The sequence below is a fragment of the Poecilia mexicana genome, unplaced genomic scaffold, assembly GCF_051168715.1.
Source record: "Poecilia mexicana isolate PSO_F unplaced genomic scaffold, ASM5116871v1 scaffold_18, whole genome shotgun sequence".
Taxonomy (NCBI): domain Eukaryota; kingdom Metazoa; phylum Chordata; class Actinopteri; order Cyprinodontiformes; family Poeciliidae; genus Poecilia; species Poecilia mexicana.
In genome coordinates, this window is record NW_028263387.1 from 12993518 (window position 1) to 13010295 (window position 16778).

The window sequence follows — 16778 nt, forward strand, 5'->3', positions numbered from 1 at the left end:
CATTATATCCCAAAATACAATAAAGGAAACTTAAAGCAGACGTTACATTATATAGGTTTCAATCATTTTTAAATGTATGTGCTCACTTACACAAGCTAACTTAAGTATAGAACTCAGTAAACACTCTTGATAAACGGCAGTTTGTACTGATAGCTTCACTGGCAGTTTAACATATTACTATTAATAGTCTTGTATTTTAACAGATGATTAGAGATTAGACAGCAAATTCTTGTCAAACCAAGCTAACCGATAAAGGCGCTCAAATTTTAATAAACACAAAATTTGAGGAACTACAGAGGGGGAGTTGGCCTTCAAAGAAAGAAAAATCCATGCATGATTTCTTTTTGGTTCGATTTAACACTGCATGCCTAATTTGCTCCCCTAGTGTCAAACTAAAACTTAGAGAGCCATTACAGAAAGTACCAGATTATTTCTGGGCAGCAAAGAGAAAAGTTGCTTTGTTAAACGATTCTTTCCAAACAATTGCTGACATTTGCTTCAAACTGCACATCCATTCCCTGGGGTTTACCACGGTAGGGGATTGCACTGCCGCCGCCTGAGTTGACAGTTGAGTTTCACGGCGATGGCAGCACGACAGGGGAATTCTGCTCACTGGATGCCGCGTTGCCTTGCGAGAGACGCTTCTACCACAGCCCGCGTCCGATCCGATCCGAGTCTCACACTCACAGTAGCAAGACTTGTTTGTACTTAAGTGCACAACCTGTGTACACACTCTAGGCGCTGCTCTTACGGGCATTCCTGCAGAGCGCCTTTTTCCTTAGAAGAGGTGCGTTGCAGAAATGAAACCAAGAGGCAGGCGGGTATTTTAGTACGGAGAGGAAGTGTGTTTTCAACACTCAGACAAAAAAACGCTGCTACAGCCTAACGGGTTTTCAAGAAAAGAGACGAAGTCAAAGCTCAGCAGATGCGTGTTTAATGACATGTTGCAAGTGCACCGAGGTCCACGCGTATTTTGGATGAGGCAGATAAGTTTATGGATAAACACACTTCCTAGATTAATCGATTAATCATGTCACATGAAACCCCTCCAATGTGATCAAGTCTAACAGCTGTTACACTCAATATGTAATTATACATATGATAAACCCAGGCTTCCAAAATAAGTACGCACTTTTACCTTAAAATTAAATATGCAGATGACAGTACATGTTCCACGATTACAGTTGAGGATTCCTAACGTTTGCCCTTGAGAACTGGCGGCTGCATTGATGAGTTTTGAGTCCAGTCACAGCACAGCAGGAAATTCAATCAGAATCTAAGGCAAAGGTTTCAATCTGATATTGTGTTTATAAGAGCTTCACATGCAGAAAGGCCTTTAGCACATTCTTAAATACATTACACACAATATAGGCAAATGTATGGTACATTAAAAAAAAAATAGGAAGAAAATCGTTAAAATATGCCCTTCAAAAAAAAAAACTCAGTTTAGAGCCTAAACTGATTTTTATTTTAGACGTTCCTGTTGACCGAGTCATCATGAGTCACATTGTGTTGTGTTATTGTTAAAGCAAAAAACTGCATATGTTCGTACTTTATCTGTGAATTATTGATCAGTCAGCTACAGTCTATTTACAAGCTCCCTGCACATATTCAACCGTCTGCTGCATCAGACATACACCAGGAAGAAGAATCTCTTGTAGAAGATTCACACTCCCAAGTTCAAAAAGTGAGAAATGAGTCAAGGCTTAACTGTTTGTCTTTGACCAACAAAAAAAAAACAACAAAAAAAACAAAGAAAAAGCGATGTGACTGAAATAGATGTATTATTAAAATGGGTCAATTCTGGCTGGACTTGGCATTCAAGATCGGATTTAGAAATCCAGAAAAGTTGGAGAGAGAGAGAGAGAGAAAAAATAAACTAATTAAATACAGAGATGCAGGTGACAGAGAGTGAGTGGGGCTTTAGAAACCCAGCGGGTGAGGAGAAACCGGGCCGCCGTTCTCCACCACAGCAGCAGAGATGGACCGCATGTTGTTGAAGAGCTGCTTGGACTGACCGGAGCGCAGCAGCTTAATGTCCTGCATGACCCGGTCATGAGCCTGGAGGATGAAGAGGTCACATTCAACAGATTGTCATTTTACATTAAAAGGACTGAAGTTAACTTCAAAATGTAGGCTTGTAGTTGAAGCTCAAAGAAATGCCGGCTTGGGTTGGATTCAGCATATCAAGCTGAATTACTGGTCTAGTAATATTTAACCAACTACATTCTTATACAGACCACTGCGACTGCTCAACGGCATCAGCAGATGAAAAAATTCCTTCATGTCAAGGTTAGTAATAAGAAACAAAAACGCGTATTTAAAACTAGAAAATGGAACCAAAATCAGTTTAAACTGCGTTGTTGTTGTTTTTTTTTTAGTCTCATTATGGTTTGTTTTTAGATGGCTTAATCAAACACAAATCTAATAACTGGTTTCTTCCAAGTTAAATCAAACATCCGACTGACTGAATCAGGTCAAATTAAGCTGCAGCAGCAGCAGTAGGAAATGTGACGAAATTACACTTTCACCACCAAGCAAACTATGAATGCTGGTTATTGGCACAGAGGTTCATGGGATATTTTTTTTTGTTTAATTGCACCATTTATACACAGCAAATTAAAACCAATTTTATCCCCCCTTTTTTTTTTACCCCTGGTCCAATTATTTTCCACTGTTTCTTTTTCTTAAATTTGACTAAATCATTAAAAAAAGAATTTGAGGAAAAAATGAAAAATGTAAACATGCAGTAAAATTAATCAAAAAAAAAAAAAAAAGCCAATAAGAATTTATTAGATCCATGTAAATTTAGAGAACCAGAGATTATAAGACCCTGCTATTGGTCGATTCAGAATTTCTCCCATTTCAACTTTTTTTATTTTACTCAAATCCGATCCATGTCCTGTGTCTCCGTGCCAACGACCTTACCTCCATGCACCAGGTGTCACACAGCATCTTCTCGTGCTGAGCTGAATGTTGGCCCTGACTCAGAGAGCGGGAAGCCCTGCAGAGAGCGGGACAAACGAAACATCTGCATTCAGGCTGCGTGGGAGTTTCTGTGTCGAGTAGGAGGAGCTGAGAGTCGCTCAGTGGGAGTTCAAATATGCAACTGGGACAACCGAAGACAGGAGACAAACAGAAGACTTTTGCAGACCTGGACAGGACGACCACCATGGCGTAGAGGTCGATGGCACAGTCGGCGACTCTCTTCAGAACAAACTGCTCATCTGGGGAAACAACAAAAACATCTAATTTCAATATTAAAAGCAAATAAGGAGGCTATAAAAGGCTTCAACCCACTTCTATGAATGTTTATATCCTGTAATAACATGGAAATAATCCTAATGCTAATCTGGAACCAGCTGCCAGGTAAACAGCTGGTCTACGACCGACCGTCTCACTCACCGATGATCTTCTTGCCGTGTTTGACCAACAGCTCCTCGATGACGATGCCGAACTGCTCGATGGCTTTCACCGTCTGTACAGAAGGCGAACAGAAACACACAACTCAGAGGAAGACGTGACAGAAGCCCACGGGGCCGGCTGTGGTGGCTAAGAAATATGAACTAGATCAGAAGTTGAGCGTTTGGGCCTTTGATCTCCTGTCCCGTCTCTAGAACCACCTCTGCTTTTGGAAAAACCAACAAACTCAGTGGAGGATGTGTGATGCTTAGAGAGTTTAAAATAGCCACAGATCTTCAGTAATGATCTAGTATCCACCATTAGAAAACTGAAAATAGGACATGACTGAACAATAATCAGAAAAACAGAAAAAAAAAAACCCACAACAACCCGCTACACTTACCAGGTCTCCACTTTGTGCCAGGTCAGGGTGGATGCTTCCCTGCAGAGTCAGACCTGTGCTCAGACCTGCCTTTCTACAAATGGAATAAAAAGAAGACATTAAAACAAGTTTTCTGGTGCAGATCCCCCAGAATGTGCTAAAGTGATCGTTGTTCTGTCTGTCTGGTGGATAAGTGCAATTAAATGTGTGAAAGAGCCAATTTATCATTTCAGATAAAAACACAAATTATGTTGAACAAAATAAATGAAATAAAATCAGGAAGGCAAATTTTCTGTTAGTCATAAATAGAAAAGAAACGAGAAGATCTTCAGTCTGTTTGTTTTCTTAATAAGGAAGTGGCTCTTCAATAAGCCAGCTATGTGTTTTAGATCATTTCTAGATAAAACCGTCTACGTGCCAAGTAATAGCACAAGCAAGGGAAATTAGATCATAGAAAGCGCTTTGAGCTCAGTTAAAGGCATCCTTATCTCACAGCATCATCAGCAGGTGCTGCCACCAGAAGCTCCAGAAGCAGAAATGGAGACATGTGGTGCAAAAATGTGCTGCAACCTTTTGGCTCTCTTTGTGATCTCTCCTGCTAGCAGCCCGGCGTTGCCTAAGGGGTTCTTCAGGGCCTTCTGTAAGCTCTTCAGCTGGTTCCCGGCGTTCTGCAGGGCCGCAAACACAAACAGCGCACACAGGTCAGAGCGTTTCTAGGAACTTTCAACGCTGTACTAGCAGATTTAGTTGACTATTTTTTTTTTTTTTTTCAGATTTTTATTTGTAAATAAACCAGGTATAAACTGGTTTATTTACAGATCCATAAGGATCTGTAGCAGTTCAAACAGAGAGCGTATCTGATGCTGGCCCACAGACATGTTGAGAAAAACATATGAGGGGTGTGGGGGGAAGTTGTTTGACATTTCAAAACAACCAGAAGCTGCTGCACCCGGAAAAGCATTGAGGAAGAACGGTTTCCAAAGAGTAAGCAGAAAAAAAAAGAGAGAGAGAAAAAAAACACACACACACACAAAAAAAACAGACTTCCTCTGCTGTATGTTTCTGAGCCTTACTCGCAGATAATTCAAAAACCACAATAAAAGCTGCCGAATTCAATCTGTGAATGTTCTCACGGTACCTGGAACCCGTTGAGGGCCACGAAGAGCCTCAGGATGTCGTTGGTTCCCTCAAAGATTCGGAAAATCCGCAGATCCCTCATCACCCGCTCCACTCCGGAGTCCTGCAGGAACACGTGAACACGTCGGTGCCTTCGGTTTGCTCCGAGTCAATTCAGCTCAGTCAACATTAATAAGCAAAAACAACAAGATAAATCATAACCCTCATAGAAGCTTGTAGAGAAGTCATATCAGCCAGATTTGCATCACGAAGTGGGCTTTTCTGAACTTATCGCTAAGTTCTTAAATTTAAGTTTCCATCAAAGCTTTGTGTTTATAGCGCAACCTGATATATAATGTACGGGAAGGTGGGGGTGGGGGGGCAAGTCACAGTGTATTGAAAAACAGCAACGGCGAAGAGGAACAGAGTCTCTTCCTTTAAAGGCTCTTCTGGAGTTTAAAGCAGCAGAGAAACTAAACAGACACAAAGTGAGAAGTTTGTCTCACTTTGCTGAAGTGAAACACCCCCCCGCCCCCCAACTCACACTGCACAACATGTGCAAAAATATGAAGAAAGAAAAAAAACCAAACAAAAATAAAACTTTTTGTAAGGCAGCAGCATCTAGTTTCACTTATTCACATGTTGATAATCAAAGATGACATATTAAAATCGTTTAGAGATTAGAATCTCAAAGGGATTGTTTGACTCGGTGTTCAAATTATTAAAGGGAATTACATATTTTAAGAATTTATAGCTCCTAATTCGTCTTATTTAATTAACAGCAACCCCCAATCACGTTCTTAGAACATGAGAAGATTGCATTAGGACTTAAAAAAGGTTCTGCGATGTTGATTTCAAAATGAAATGCAGAAATTGCTTTCTTTTGAAAAGAGGATTTAGCAACAGTCCAGTCCGTTTCCTCAGTCTCAGAGGCTCATCTCTGGTTTAGGACAGATTATATGTCCAGCATACGTTTCTGACTCAAGTTCAATGTTTCGGGAATCTTTCCCTACTACACGTTTTCCTTCCACTCAATTTTCTGTAAATGTTCAGTCTTCCACGATTTTCTGTATCATATCTGACATCAGTGGTCTGATGTAATGCTCTAATTCGGGTGTCAATTAAGAAAGACGAGTCTACAACATAAAAAGTTTCAGTTTCTCAATTCAACTTTTCTATCATATTCGACTTTACTGAGCTTCACCTTTTATCAGCTTCCAGCAAAATGGACTTAACTTGAGCTGGTTTTTTTGCTCCAATTAATGTGGAAACCTGCAGAAAAGTAACACAGTCCACCCCTGCAGTCAGTGCACAGCTGTAGGTGTTGTTCCATCTCGAGGCTAACCTTCCACGGTTTCAGAATCAGCTTCAGCCAACCCCCCGCTTCTGCAAAGTCGGATTTATTTTAAGCACCGCAACATAAATGTTTACAGAGTTTCACTTCGCCCACAGATCTTCAGCTAGCAAGCGGCTGTCACTTTTGAAAAGGTTTTGTAAGCTACAAAAGGGGAAAAAAAAAAAAAAAAAAAAAAATATTGCAACAGCAACTTCAGGTGCTAATATAAACACGGCTTTAGTGTAAATAAAATGCTAATTAAATACACCTGAGCTACTTTTGAGTGTAACTTTTAACTGAGAAAGCTGGCGTAAGGTCATGTGAACACCGAAGCAGGAAAAACGGTGCTACAATTCCCCCAGTGGTGCCGCCTGGTTTGACTTCCTTCCCCTTATTTACACACAGCAGCACATCAGCAGAGTTTATAGAATCCCAACATTTAGAAGAAGTGGAAGTGAAAACACCAGCGTGTTTGACGGGAAACCGTCCAGCACTTGTTGGCCAACTTATCTCCATTAATTCCCGCTCTCTTTTACAAGCTTGTTATTGTCAGCCAGGGAAGTTAGGTGCCATTTTACTGATCCACCCATCTTCCTAATATTGACTCAGATCGTATTTACTGACCCCGGGGATACCCCTGATGGACCACAGAAGAGAATAATGACTCTGCTGTAAACCAGTTCTCAGGTGAATTTTGATGTGAAAGTGACAGCATGGCGTGCCGTCGGTATTGTAATGAGCCCCATGAGGCGTTTCAGGGACTCCCAGCATCTGGGTCAAGGGTCAGCAGTAGCTGAACAAAATTAGTCCGGAGGAACAAAAGTAACACAAGTGAAATAAAATGGCCTTTTTTAATACTTACCGTGTGAAATTAGCTTAGATTTCTGAATTAAATCATTTTATTTTTGCGTTTAGTTTTAAAACATTTCCTTCAATGGGCCAATCAACATTTATAGAAATTCTTTTTAAAAAGTCAGTAGCTTTAAACCTACTCACAAAGTCAACTTTATAAAAATATATATATTCCCTACTGTATTTGTGTCATTTTTTTATGGAAATGTTATGCATGTTTTACAAGAATGAACTCTATTAATCCCTCAGGAAGGTTCCTCTGGGAAATTCAGTTTCCAACAGTGGAAAAAAAGACAGAAAAAAATAGCCTTAAGAAATATATGAAAAAGAAAACATTTAATAAAAATCTATATTTTATTTTATGAAACCCAGACAAAAACTGTAAAAGCAATTTTTTTTAATGCTTTTATGCTTTAAAACATTAAAGTTAAAGTAATTAAGAGCTAAAGAAGAAAGGCTCTTTCCCATTTTCACTTCCAATATTATTAATTCTGAAATTTGTTAGAACTGTAATACTTTTATTATTGCTCAATTTCTTATTTGAACTTGAACTTGATTGGGGGGGGTAGGTACGGCAGACTAGCCCCCAATCATGGTTTAACGTGATAATTTATACTATACAAATATTCAGATACAAATATTAAGCGACATTCACCAGTAGGTGGTGCTATAGTAGAAAATATGCATTATAGCTTATTACTCCAAAGCTAAAAGTCACATTAACAAAATGAATGCAGGCAAAGTGTCTTAGAAAGATTCTGCAACAGATGAGTCTGTGCAAAAGTTGTTGGTCTGGAATATTTTTCACCAGAGAGCCAAGAAAACTGCATTAGCCAAGACGACGTTTTTATTTGACTCCACCCACGACGCGTCACACGACATTTATATTTGAATCTCTCCCCCTCTGAGCCAAATAAAATTTGGCACAATATACACAAAGGAAGAAACAAAAACAAAAGTTTAAAAAAGCAAAAGAGAAGGTTTCACAAGGTTGTGATGCAAGGGGGCTGTGGGGAGGGGGAGGGGGGGACACCTTCCGGTTCAGGCGAGGAACCCATTATAACTGCTTGCTGAGTAAACAGAAGCACATTTTTACTTGCTTCTGTTTGGGTTGAACGTGACAGGATGTGGACCGCGCACTCACCTTCATAAAACCCATCCCTCCCATGACCTGAATACTCTCGTCTGTCACGGTCCAAGCAGCTTCCTGTTGAAGTGAAAACAAACAAACAAAAAAAAAATCAGCCACAAAACAAACTTCAATTCCACAATTAGATCAACAATCCTCAAGAACCTCACTTCCTCTCCAATCTTCAGCAGAATGAAGATTGGAGAGAAGATTGCACAATATCCATGTACTACTTGCACATGAATATTGTGCAGGGAGTAATATGCATTCTGGAGTGTTTGCATCGACACTCAAGACCTTAAATATGAAGGTTTGCATGAGCCTTACTGAGAAGAAGTGGATAAAAATAGCATCAACCACAACGATAATCTGCTAGACTAAAGGATGTCTGCTTTCAGACTGATTTCAGTTCTTACAGAGGCGAAGATCTTGCTGATGGCAGCTTCTATCTGGAAGTCTTTGGCGCCGCTGTCCATGTTCCCACTGATCATGTAGGCCATTGACTGCAAGCAGATAAAAAAAAATAAAAACAAAACTATGAACTGCTTGGTTCAAATGCAGAACCAGCCAACAGGGCATCAGATTGTTTTACAACTTGCAAGAAAAATGAGTTTAAATAGAAGAAGTTGTGAAACTTCCACGAGGAATCATTATCTAGGACAGCTTTTTACTGAGGTGGCCTCAGTGTATCAAAGTGGAAGTGACTCAGCTGAGGTAGAGCGTAGGAAACATTCGTTTTCGGATGGTCTGACCTCGGTCACGTACTGCAGCATGGCCATGCGGGCCACCTTTTCCTGGATGGCTCCGTAGGTGTGGATCTTGTTCCCAAACTGGGTTCTGTTGGCTGCGTGATCGATCTGATGAGGAGAAAGACGAGGAGGAGAAACGTGAAGCGCGATTCGTCGCTGCAGACCTCCCAAATAAGGTAATGCAAAGTTTAAGACGCCGTAGCACCTTAAACTGGTAGGTTTCTACTTCTAGTTCTTGCTGCAGAAAAAGAGGAAGTTTAAATGCTTCTGGTTAGTGGGAAAAAAAACACCAAAGCCCTCGAAGTTAAAGGGGGCGCGACTAAACTTCCTTCAACCCTCGTCAATCGGAACCTTAGAGCTTCAAATACATTTTAAGGTAAATTAAAAGAGCCTACAGGAAGTTCTGTTTAAATAATAATAATAATAATCAACAGCAGGAATGTTGTGAGTTGTACATAAAACTAAAAACCACATGTTGAGAGCATCATGAGCGATACTGCAGCCAGAACACACAGCTATACAAGTTGGTTTCCAGCAGCGGCAACTGGACTCCAACAGTTGCAGGGTGTTTACCCAACTAGAAGGACTCACTGTTAAAACCTATTTACCTTCCATATAACCATTTCAACATACATCACCTTACTGATACACACATCCTAGACATAAAACTAATGGAATGTAAAGCAGAAGACATTCTTGTCTAATTGGAACAGACTTTCTGTATATTTTCAACAAATGACAGATTTGTACAGCGTTCACAATTTGAACAAGAAACGCCAAAAGTCCGACACATCTAACCAAACAGCCCAGCTGGCTAATACTGGGTGAGATGACAGACGAATGAGCGGACGGATACATAGATGGATGAGGAAACAGATGTGAGTAGATGGATGATGCAACGACTCATCCATCCACATCCTCTTTTTCCGAACTTCTCCAGGCCTCACAGCCACCCTGATTTATGTTTTCCACAAAAAAAAAAAAAAAAAACCCACAATCATGAAACCAGCAGGCGTGTTTCCTACCACAGTGGCTGCAGCGCTACTGAACATCACCGGAAACCTACGTTTGCAATTTAGTTAAAAACTTTTTAATATTGCTCCTTCTTCAGGCTTCATAAACCAGTGAACACATGAATATTCATCACGATGACACCTGAAACTCACAAGACGAGACATGTTTGGTTCACGAGAACAAGACGTGGCAACATTTTAATATTTCTCGAGACAAACTCAACAACATTTACCATTTCCCAGTTAGTACTGATAGCCTGCTTTGTGATTGTGATGAAGCTTAATGTGCTGCTGGACATTCACCCAGTGGTCGTTATAGAAACGCCTTTTGCCTCCTTCAGCATCTGATCAACTTGCAGTGCTCACATATTGTTTGTCTTGTTACACCCATAGTGGAAAAAAATGCTGCTTTTTTTCTTACAAATTACTGGATTATCACTATTATTATAAACTATAGGTTCAGAAAAGCTAATTCAACTTGAAAACCTTATCTATATCTGATATTAATGCTTTGCTTCTACACATTTAGTTTTACACAATGAGCAAAATGACCCTCCATATCATCTTGGACAAAAAGTGCAGCCCGTTCCGTTTCCTAACATTGAAAGAGCAACATTACATGAGAGAGCAGTCGGTCGAGATTTTCTCTTGATGATGCAAATCTGTTGTGGGTTGACAGTAGGATCACTTCGTGTTAAAGATTTTCTACACATGAACAATACATGTTTCCCTAAATGCAAAGCAAATCTGACTAAAGCACAGAGGCTCCGAGTGTTCAAAGGAAACGTGCTCTCACACTGCCAGCCAATTTGAATCTCAAGCGCCCGACTGCCACTTCAGCAGAAAGCAGGCTGCGGTGAAGCACGAGCTGGGGAATTTCCCAGCCACCCACAAAGAGAGAAAAGCAAGACTGAAACAAACGAGGGGTGTAAAGAGACAATACGGACACGACTCAAAGTGAAGGATGGGAAACCTGACGGCCTGTATGAGAAGTGAGCTATGTGTGAAAGCTGCTGCTGCTGCTGCTGCTGCTGCACACCCCTTCCGGTCCACAGCATGTTCAAAGGGGACGCCGACAGACTCACAGCTTTGGCCATGACGCCCTTCATGGTGCCCGAGAGGGCGGCCGCCATCCCGAAGCGACCGTTGTTCAAGATGTTCATGGCCACTTTGAAGCCGCCGCCCACTTCGCCCAGAACGCAGTCGGCCGGCACGCGAACGTCTTCGAAGTAGACCTCGGCCGTGTTGGACGCCTTGATGCCCATTTTCTTCTCTGGGGGGCCGCTGCGGCAGGAGGAATAAAGACAGGAGCAACTTTAGACAGACTTCCTATTACATCTACTAATTAGCCAGATTCTGTGTGATTTTTTTTATGACATTAAAGAACAAGACATTTACCCAGTTTGAGTATTTTCCCTTTTTTTTAACTCTATAAATCATAAAACAGAACACCAGCTGTGTTCTTGTTCAGCATTGAAGTAAAGGATCATTGGCATCTGAACAAACTTATATCGATTACTATCTACATTATTTATGAAAGTCTGGTCTCAATTGTCTCGGATTAAAAATAGTTTCATTTATTTAGCTAGCGTCAATTCACAACAAATGTCACTTCAAAGCCAAGTGATTGCATCATGTTGACTTTGCCGTCATCCCTCCTGCTGGAAGAGCAACAGCAGAAATCGACGATCCTCCACCATCTGCTGGTAACCAATGACTTTGTGATTATTTCCCAAAGTTAAATACTTCAATACTTCTCCAGAATTTTTAAAATGACGACATTAAAGTCCAGACTATTCAAGATTAAGTCCTGCTCTTAAAGTTAAGGGGGAAAAGAAAAGTGCTCACTGTGTGACGCCTCCAAAGCTCCTCTCCACAATAAAAGCAGTGATCTTGTCCTTCATCTCTCCAGTTTTAGGATCCTTCATGGGGGTCTTGGCAAAAACAGTGAAGATCTCAGCCAGACCTCCATTGCTGAAGAGAAAATATAAAACGTATATGAAGACAGCAGCGCTTCAAGCCCTTCCCGTGTCTGATGTGGTGCTGCCCTCTTGTGGTGACAGCATGTCCTACAGTGAGTCCACACCTGATCCAGATCTTGCTGCCATTCAGAGTGTAGAACTTTCCGCAGGAGGAGACGAGAGCGGTGGTCTTGATGGAGGCGGCGTCGGAGCCGCTGGCGGGTTCAGTCAGGCAGAACGCGGCAATGTGCTCACCTGCGTGGAGACGCGGTGAGAAAAAAATGAATTAAGATAAAGAGGAGATTTAGGTCGTCTTTTCAAGATATTTGTTGTCTGCAGAACTGCTGTGTTCTTTTGGCTCTGGTTTCGATCTAGAAGTCCGTCCAGATTCTGATCCTGATCACCTGAGGCGAGTTTGGGCAGGTACTTCTCCTTCTGGGCTTTGTTTCCAAACAGCAGAATTCCCTTAAAGCCGATCGACTGGTGAGCTCCCAGTGTGATGCCGACTCCCAGATCGTGACCGCCGACGATCTCAACCAGGCGAGCGTACTGGAAGGAAACGCAACCGTCACGTTAGACTTCCATGGAACGGTGCAGACGTTTCAAACTGTCCTCATTTTCCCTCTCTTATCTGCATCTGAGCAGAGTTTGGAGCAACTAAATTCCCTGGGTTTTTTTTCTTCTTTTCTTAAACTTTTCTCCAGGATTGCCACCAATTATTAGATATCATAATTAGACTTTGAAATAGGGATGCAACTAACGATTATTTTAGTAATCGATTATTCTATTCATTGTTCTGATGAATCGGATTTTAAAACACTAACATATTGTACAGATTTTTCACTTAACCACAAGCTCTTTAATTCAATATTAGAAATATAGTAAAATAAGCAAATAAACAATTTATTTCCTTTTCTAGATTAGAAAATAAACACTGCCTATTATGGAATAATATGGCATTCCTTTATTGAATTTGAATAAGAAGCTAAAACTATGCAACTTGAAAAGTTTTGGGTAAAACATTTACAGACGAAGGTGTTTTTATCCTTACCATACCAACTTTATTTATAAAGCACTTTAAAACAACCACAGCTGATACAAAGTGCTGTACATTAAAACACAACATGACAACAAAACATGAATAAATAAGTAAAATAAAAAAATAAAAACTTACAATTTAAAAACAAACATACAATTTAAAACTAGATCCTGCTGGAGTTGAAAGCCAAGTAAAATAGACGGGTTTTAAGACGAGCTTTAAAAGTGGACAGTGAAGGGGCCTCTCTAACGTCCCCCTTCACTTAAACGCAATTTTAATGCCACTTATTTTTGTACAGTTTTGGCTTAGTTATTACTCTGAATCAATGCGGGGGGCAGGGGGTTTCCCCCTCCAAATGGCCTTTTCTTCTCCAGTTAATCGAATAAATTATTAATTGATAATTTCAATAATTATTAATTAATAAATCATGATTAATCAGTTTGAATCCTTTCCTATAAACTGAAGAGGCTAGTAAACGTTCATTAAAACGTTTAACCAGACATGATCCGTGTCATAAACTAGGACTTTCAATCGTTTATGACGTGGATCATGAGACTGAATCATTGTTTATGTTCATTAATATAGATCATCACAGCCCAGGGGTCTGGAAACCTGCGGCTTATAAGACCCTCCATATTGGCTCTTGATGTGAAGTGATCATTGTTTTAAAATATAAAGCTGGTAAAATAAGAGTTTGTGTAGTACTTTTGTGTGTTTTCATGCGATATTTGCACACAATCCCAACAGTGAAATGACACACATTGAGCAACAAATTTTTTTTTTTTTATTCTGTCTGTTGGATTATTTGATTGCAAACTGATATTTCTTACTAATTTTCCATGAGCATGGAAAACTGGAAAGTTTTATGCTTTAAATTGAGACTTTTGCTCAGGTCCTTTACGTCTGTTAGCAGACACTTAACAGACGTAAAAGTCAATCGAATCAAGCGGCTGTACCTGGGTGTTTGAGAGGCCGAGGCCCCCGAGGTCAGCCGGGACCTGCAGGCCGAAGGCCCCCATCTCCTTCAGACCCTCCATGGTGTGATCCTCCACCTTCTCCAGAGCGTCGTTCTTAGCAGGATCGTTCACTTCCTGGAAGACAGGAAGCATGATGAATGAGCCGGATGAGTACTAAACAGGTTGTGAGGCTGAAGGTAAAAGAAAACAATCTTTAAGGTTTTAAATTACCTCAAAAAACTTGCTGACTGGCCCCACGAGCTCCTGGAGGAACTGCTCTTGCTCCTCGTTCAGGGCTAAGACACAAACATAACTACACCTAATTATTTTCCTAATTAAAAACCAACAAATCTAATCTGATATGAGGCCTGTTTGGGGCTTACCTTTAGGGAAAGGGAACACTTGAGTTGTTGCAATTTGTCCTTTAAACATGTTGACGGCAAACGATTTGGATTCCTGAGAAAAAAAATTAGACAAGAAAAAAAAAAAAAAACTAAATTTGATTCAAATTCTGTTTTCTGTTTCTTACTGTGGCAATAAAAAGCAGAGAAAAAGGAAGCCTACAGTAGCGACGGCCTTCTTCTCCACTTTAGAAGCAGCATCGCTGCCGACCGCTGCAGGTTTCTCCAACACGGCCTGAGGAAGAGCAGCAGAGAATTTTAAACAAATGACAAAAGCCTTAAAAAGTCAGTGACACTACAGTTAGAAAATGTTTGACATGTCCTCAAGCAGCCAAGTGGACACACAGGTCAGCAGGAGGAGAGGTGTGTTCTGTTGGTGGACGAGAGCCAAAGGAAACCGGACTGAAAGCGTTTAAAGGCCACCGGTTGGGACTCATTGTTGTGATCTTTGGGCTGCATCGCTTTAGATATACAATATCTGACGTTTACAACAACCAATAAAATTAAATAGTTTTCGTCTCCGGAAGTACTTTACCCTGTTGTGACAGGGTTAAGATTAGAACACTGTTTGTTCTAACTTTACCTTGAAAAGTTTTATGTTGAAAAAAAGTTTTGATTTGGAAAACTGTTTTTTCTGCCTCAATTTGATTAATATGCAAGTTTGTCATTTGTATTTTTTTCCTCATTAGACCTTTAAAATAGCTAAATTTGCACATAACTTTACACTGTCTTTGATAACATTTTAAAATATTAAATCAGATGTTATGATAAGTTACTCAAGAAGTACCGAGTACTTTGTACTTGTATTATTTCTTATAATACAAGTAAAAACTGCTCACCTCTGCTTGGATTTTATATGCAGGCGTTATTGGAACAACTTAACTGAACAATTTGGAGGGGTGAGGGAACACTTTTGACAACAAGTCAAATGGCAAAGATCCAAACTACTATCGGTTTTTAAAGTTTAGACCTTCAACTAGTTTACCGTCATCACCACAATATGAACACTTATTTTTTATAACCGGTTTCCACAGTTCCCATTCCTAAAATGTGGATATTGTGTTAAATTAATTGAAAGTAACAAAATTAAAATGAGAACATTAACGCCTAGGAACTCTGATTAAAAAATATGACATGTATGCATACTTAAATCCATAGAAAAATTGTGGGACAATGCACCACAAACACAGCTAGTGAACGGATCAAGCCCACCAAAATGAGTGTGCAGATGGAAAATATTAGGACCAGGACAGATACGCAGAGGTCTAGATGACATTATGTCACATAAGAGTGTCATGTTGTGAACTTTTGCCTAGACAACTGCGGTGTGTCACCTTTAATAACTCAGTCATGTGACCAGTGAACTTTCCCCCACTTCCACACAGAGGGCGTTATATCATGCATACTTTATAGCTCATTCAGTATCCACAAAACAAACAGACTTTGTGAAGCAGTTACACCCGATAAAATTAATGTATTAATTCAACATATGACATTAAACATACCTGAGCAGCTTGACTTGCGTAGAGTCGACCGTTTGGTACAGCGAGTACAATCGCAGCTTGGCGCTGACCTCTGAATGCAGGGAGCAAAGTTAAAATAAAATCATGTTTTAGACTTAGTAGTCATTTCAGACAGAGATCAGGAGATTTTTTTTTAACAAAGGTCTGCGGCTTTTCCTCACCCCGACAGCACGGCAGGATTCCTGAGAATAGATCCGCATACCGCGGAAGACTGGCTCACCTTACGAAGCAGCATGATTTATTTTTGTTCTGAAATAAACAACAGCATTTACCCGTCTGAGGCAACAGACTATCACAAAGACAGTGCAGTTTAAGCTTAGATAAAGGTGTAAACAAGGTGCCGACACACCGCTAACGGAAATTGTTTTGTAACTATTACAGTTTTGACTTGTCTTCGCTCAACATCCGATAAATGCATGTAAACCGTCTAGTTTCCTCTGCGAACCATGCCAGAAACACCTTAAATGACAGACCTAAGTTAACAAACGGTGAATGTTTCTCTTCTCACCGAGTAAAAGAGCCGAAAAGCCGCCGAACCTGATTTTCTTCCGTTGCTACAGCTGCTGTTATTCTGTCTTCTTCTAAGGCTTGGCGCACCAACTGTTCACCTTTGTTAGATGGCGTTAGCGCCCCCTGCTGGGCAGTCGGATGAAGGTCCTTTATGAACGGTAGGTATTTTTGTTGCAAAACAATGTGTTCTTCGTGAGGATGAACTTCTTTCTATTCAGTCTTTCACAAATACAAAACAACAGTTACACCTCTTCATATTCATAAGGAAACAAGTTGCATTATTTGAGTCATTCAACAACAAAAAAATATTGTATTTAAAGTTTAGCTTCTATTAGTTTGGTAAATTACAAGCATTACAAAATTTCGTAATTTAGTATTAACATCTGTCTCCTGTATTAACATCTGCCCA

At 40.2% G+C, this 16778-nt stretch overlaps 1 protein-coding gene across 2 annotated transcripts; it reads right to left on the reverse strand.

The window, feature by feature from the left end:
* Nucleotides 1-918: 918 nt before the first annotated feature.
* On the reverse strand, nucleotides 919-16504 carry acadvl (acyl-CoA dehydrogenase very long chain). Of its 2 annotated transcripts, none has more exons than XM_014972152.2 (21): nucleotides 16368-16504; nucleotides 16021-16108; nucleotides 15842-15911; nucleotides 14500-14571; nucleotides 14319-14391; nucleotides 14167-14231; nucleotides 13936-14070; nucleotides 12345-12489; nucleotides 12066-12195; nucleotides 11828-11953; nucleotides 11065-11263; nucleotides 8970-9074; nucleotides 8634-8720; nucleotides 8233-8295; nucleotides 4923-5024; nucleotides 4355-4452; nucleotides 3806-3878; nucleotides 3406-3478; nucleotides 3155-3227; nucleotides 2929-3004; nucleotides 919-2061 (listed from the first exon to the last, which is right to left on the reverse strand). In XM_014972152.2, the coding sequence occupies exons 2-21, from the start codon at nucleotides 16092-16094 to the stop codon at nucleotides 1924-1926; spliced, it is 1977 nt and encodes a 658-aa protein (XP_014827638.1). In that variant the 5' UTR covers nucleotides 16095-16108; nucleotides 16368-16504; the 3' UTR covers nucleotides 919-1923. The 2 variants fall into 2 exon arrangements, with proteins under 2 accessions (XP_014827638.1, XP_087871294.1); XM_088015168.1 differs by having other exon boundaries at nucleotides 16333-16476.
* Nucleotides 16505-16778: the final 274 nt, after the last annotated feature.

What these genes read in the sequence shown, in the direction of transcription:
- acadvl (XM_014972152.2), bottom strand. Translation starts at nt 16,094, where the DNA reads ATGCTGCTTCGTAAGGTGAGCCAGTCTTCCGCGGTATGCGGATCTATT. An exon ending in AGGGCGTCATGGCCAAAGCT is followed by an intron (nt 9,075 to 11,064) that starts GTGAGTCTGTCG and finishes TCTCCTCATCAG; the next exon opens with ATCGATCACGCAGCCAACAG. An exon ending in TGGCACAAAGTGGAGACCTG is followed by an intron (nt 3,479 to 3,805) that starts GTAAGTGTAGCG and finishes CCTTCTGTACAG; the next exon opens with ACGGTGAAAGCCATCGAGCA.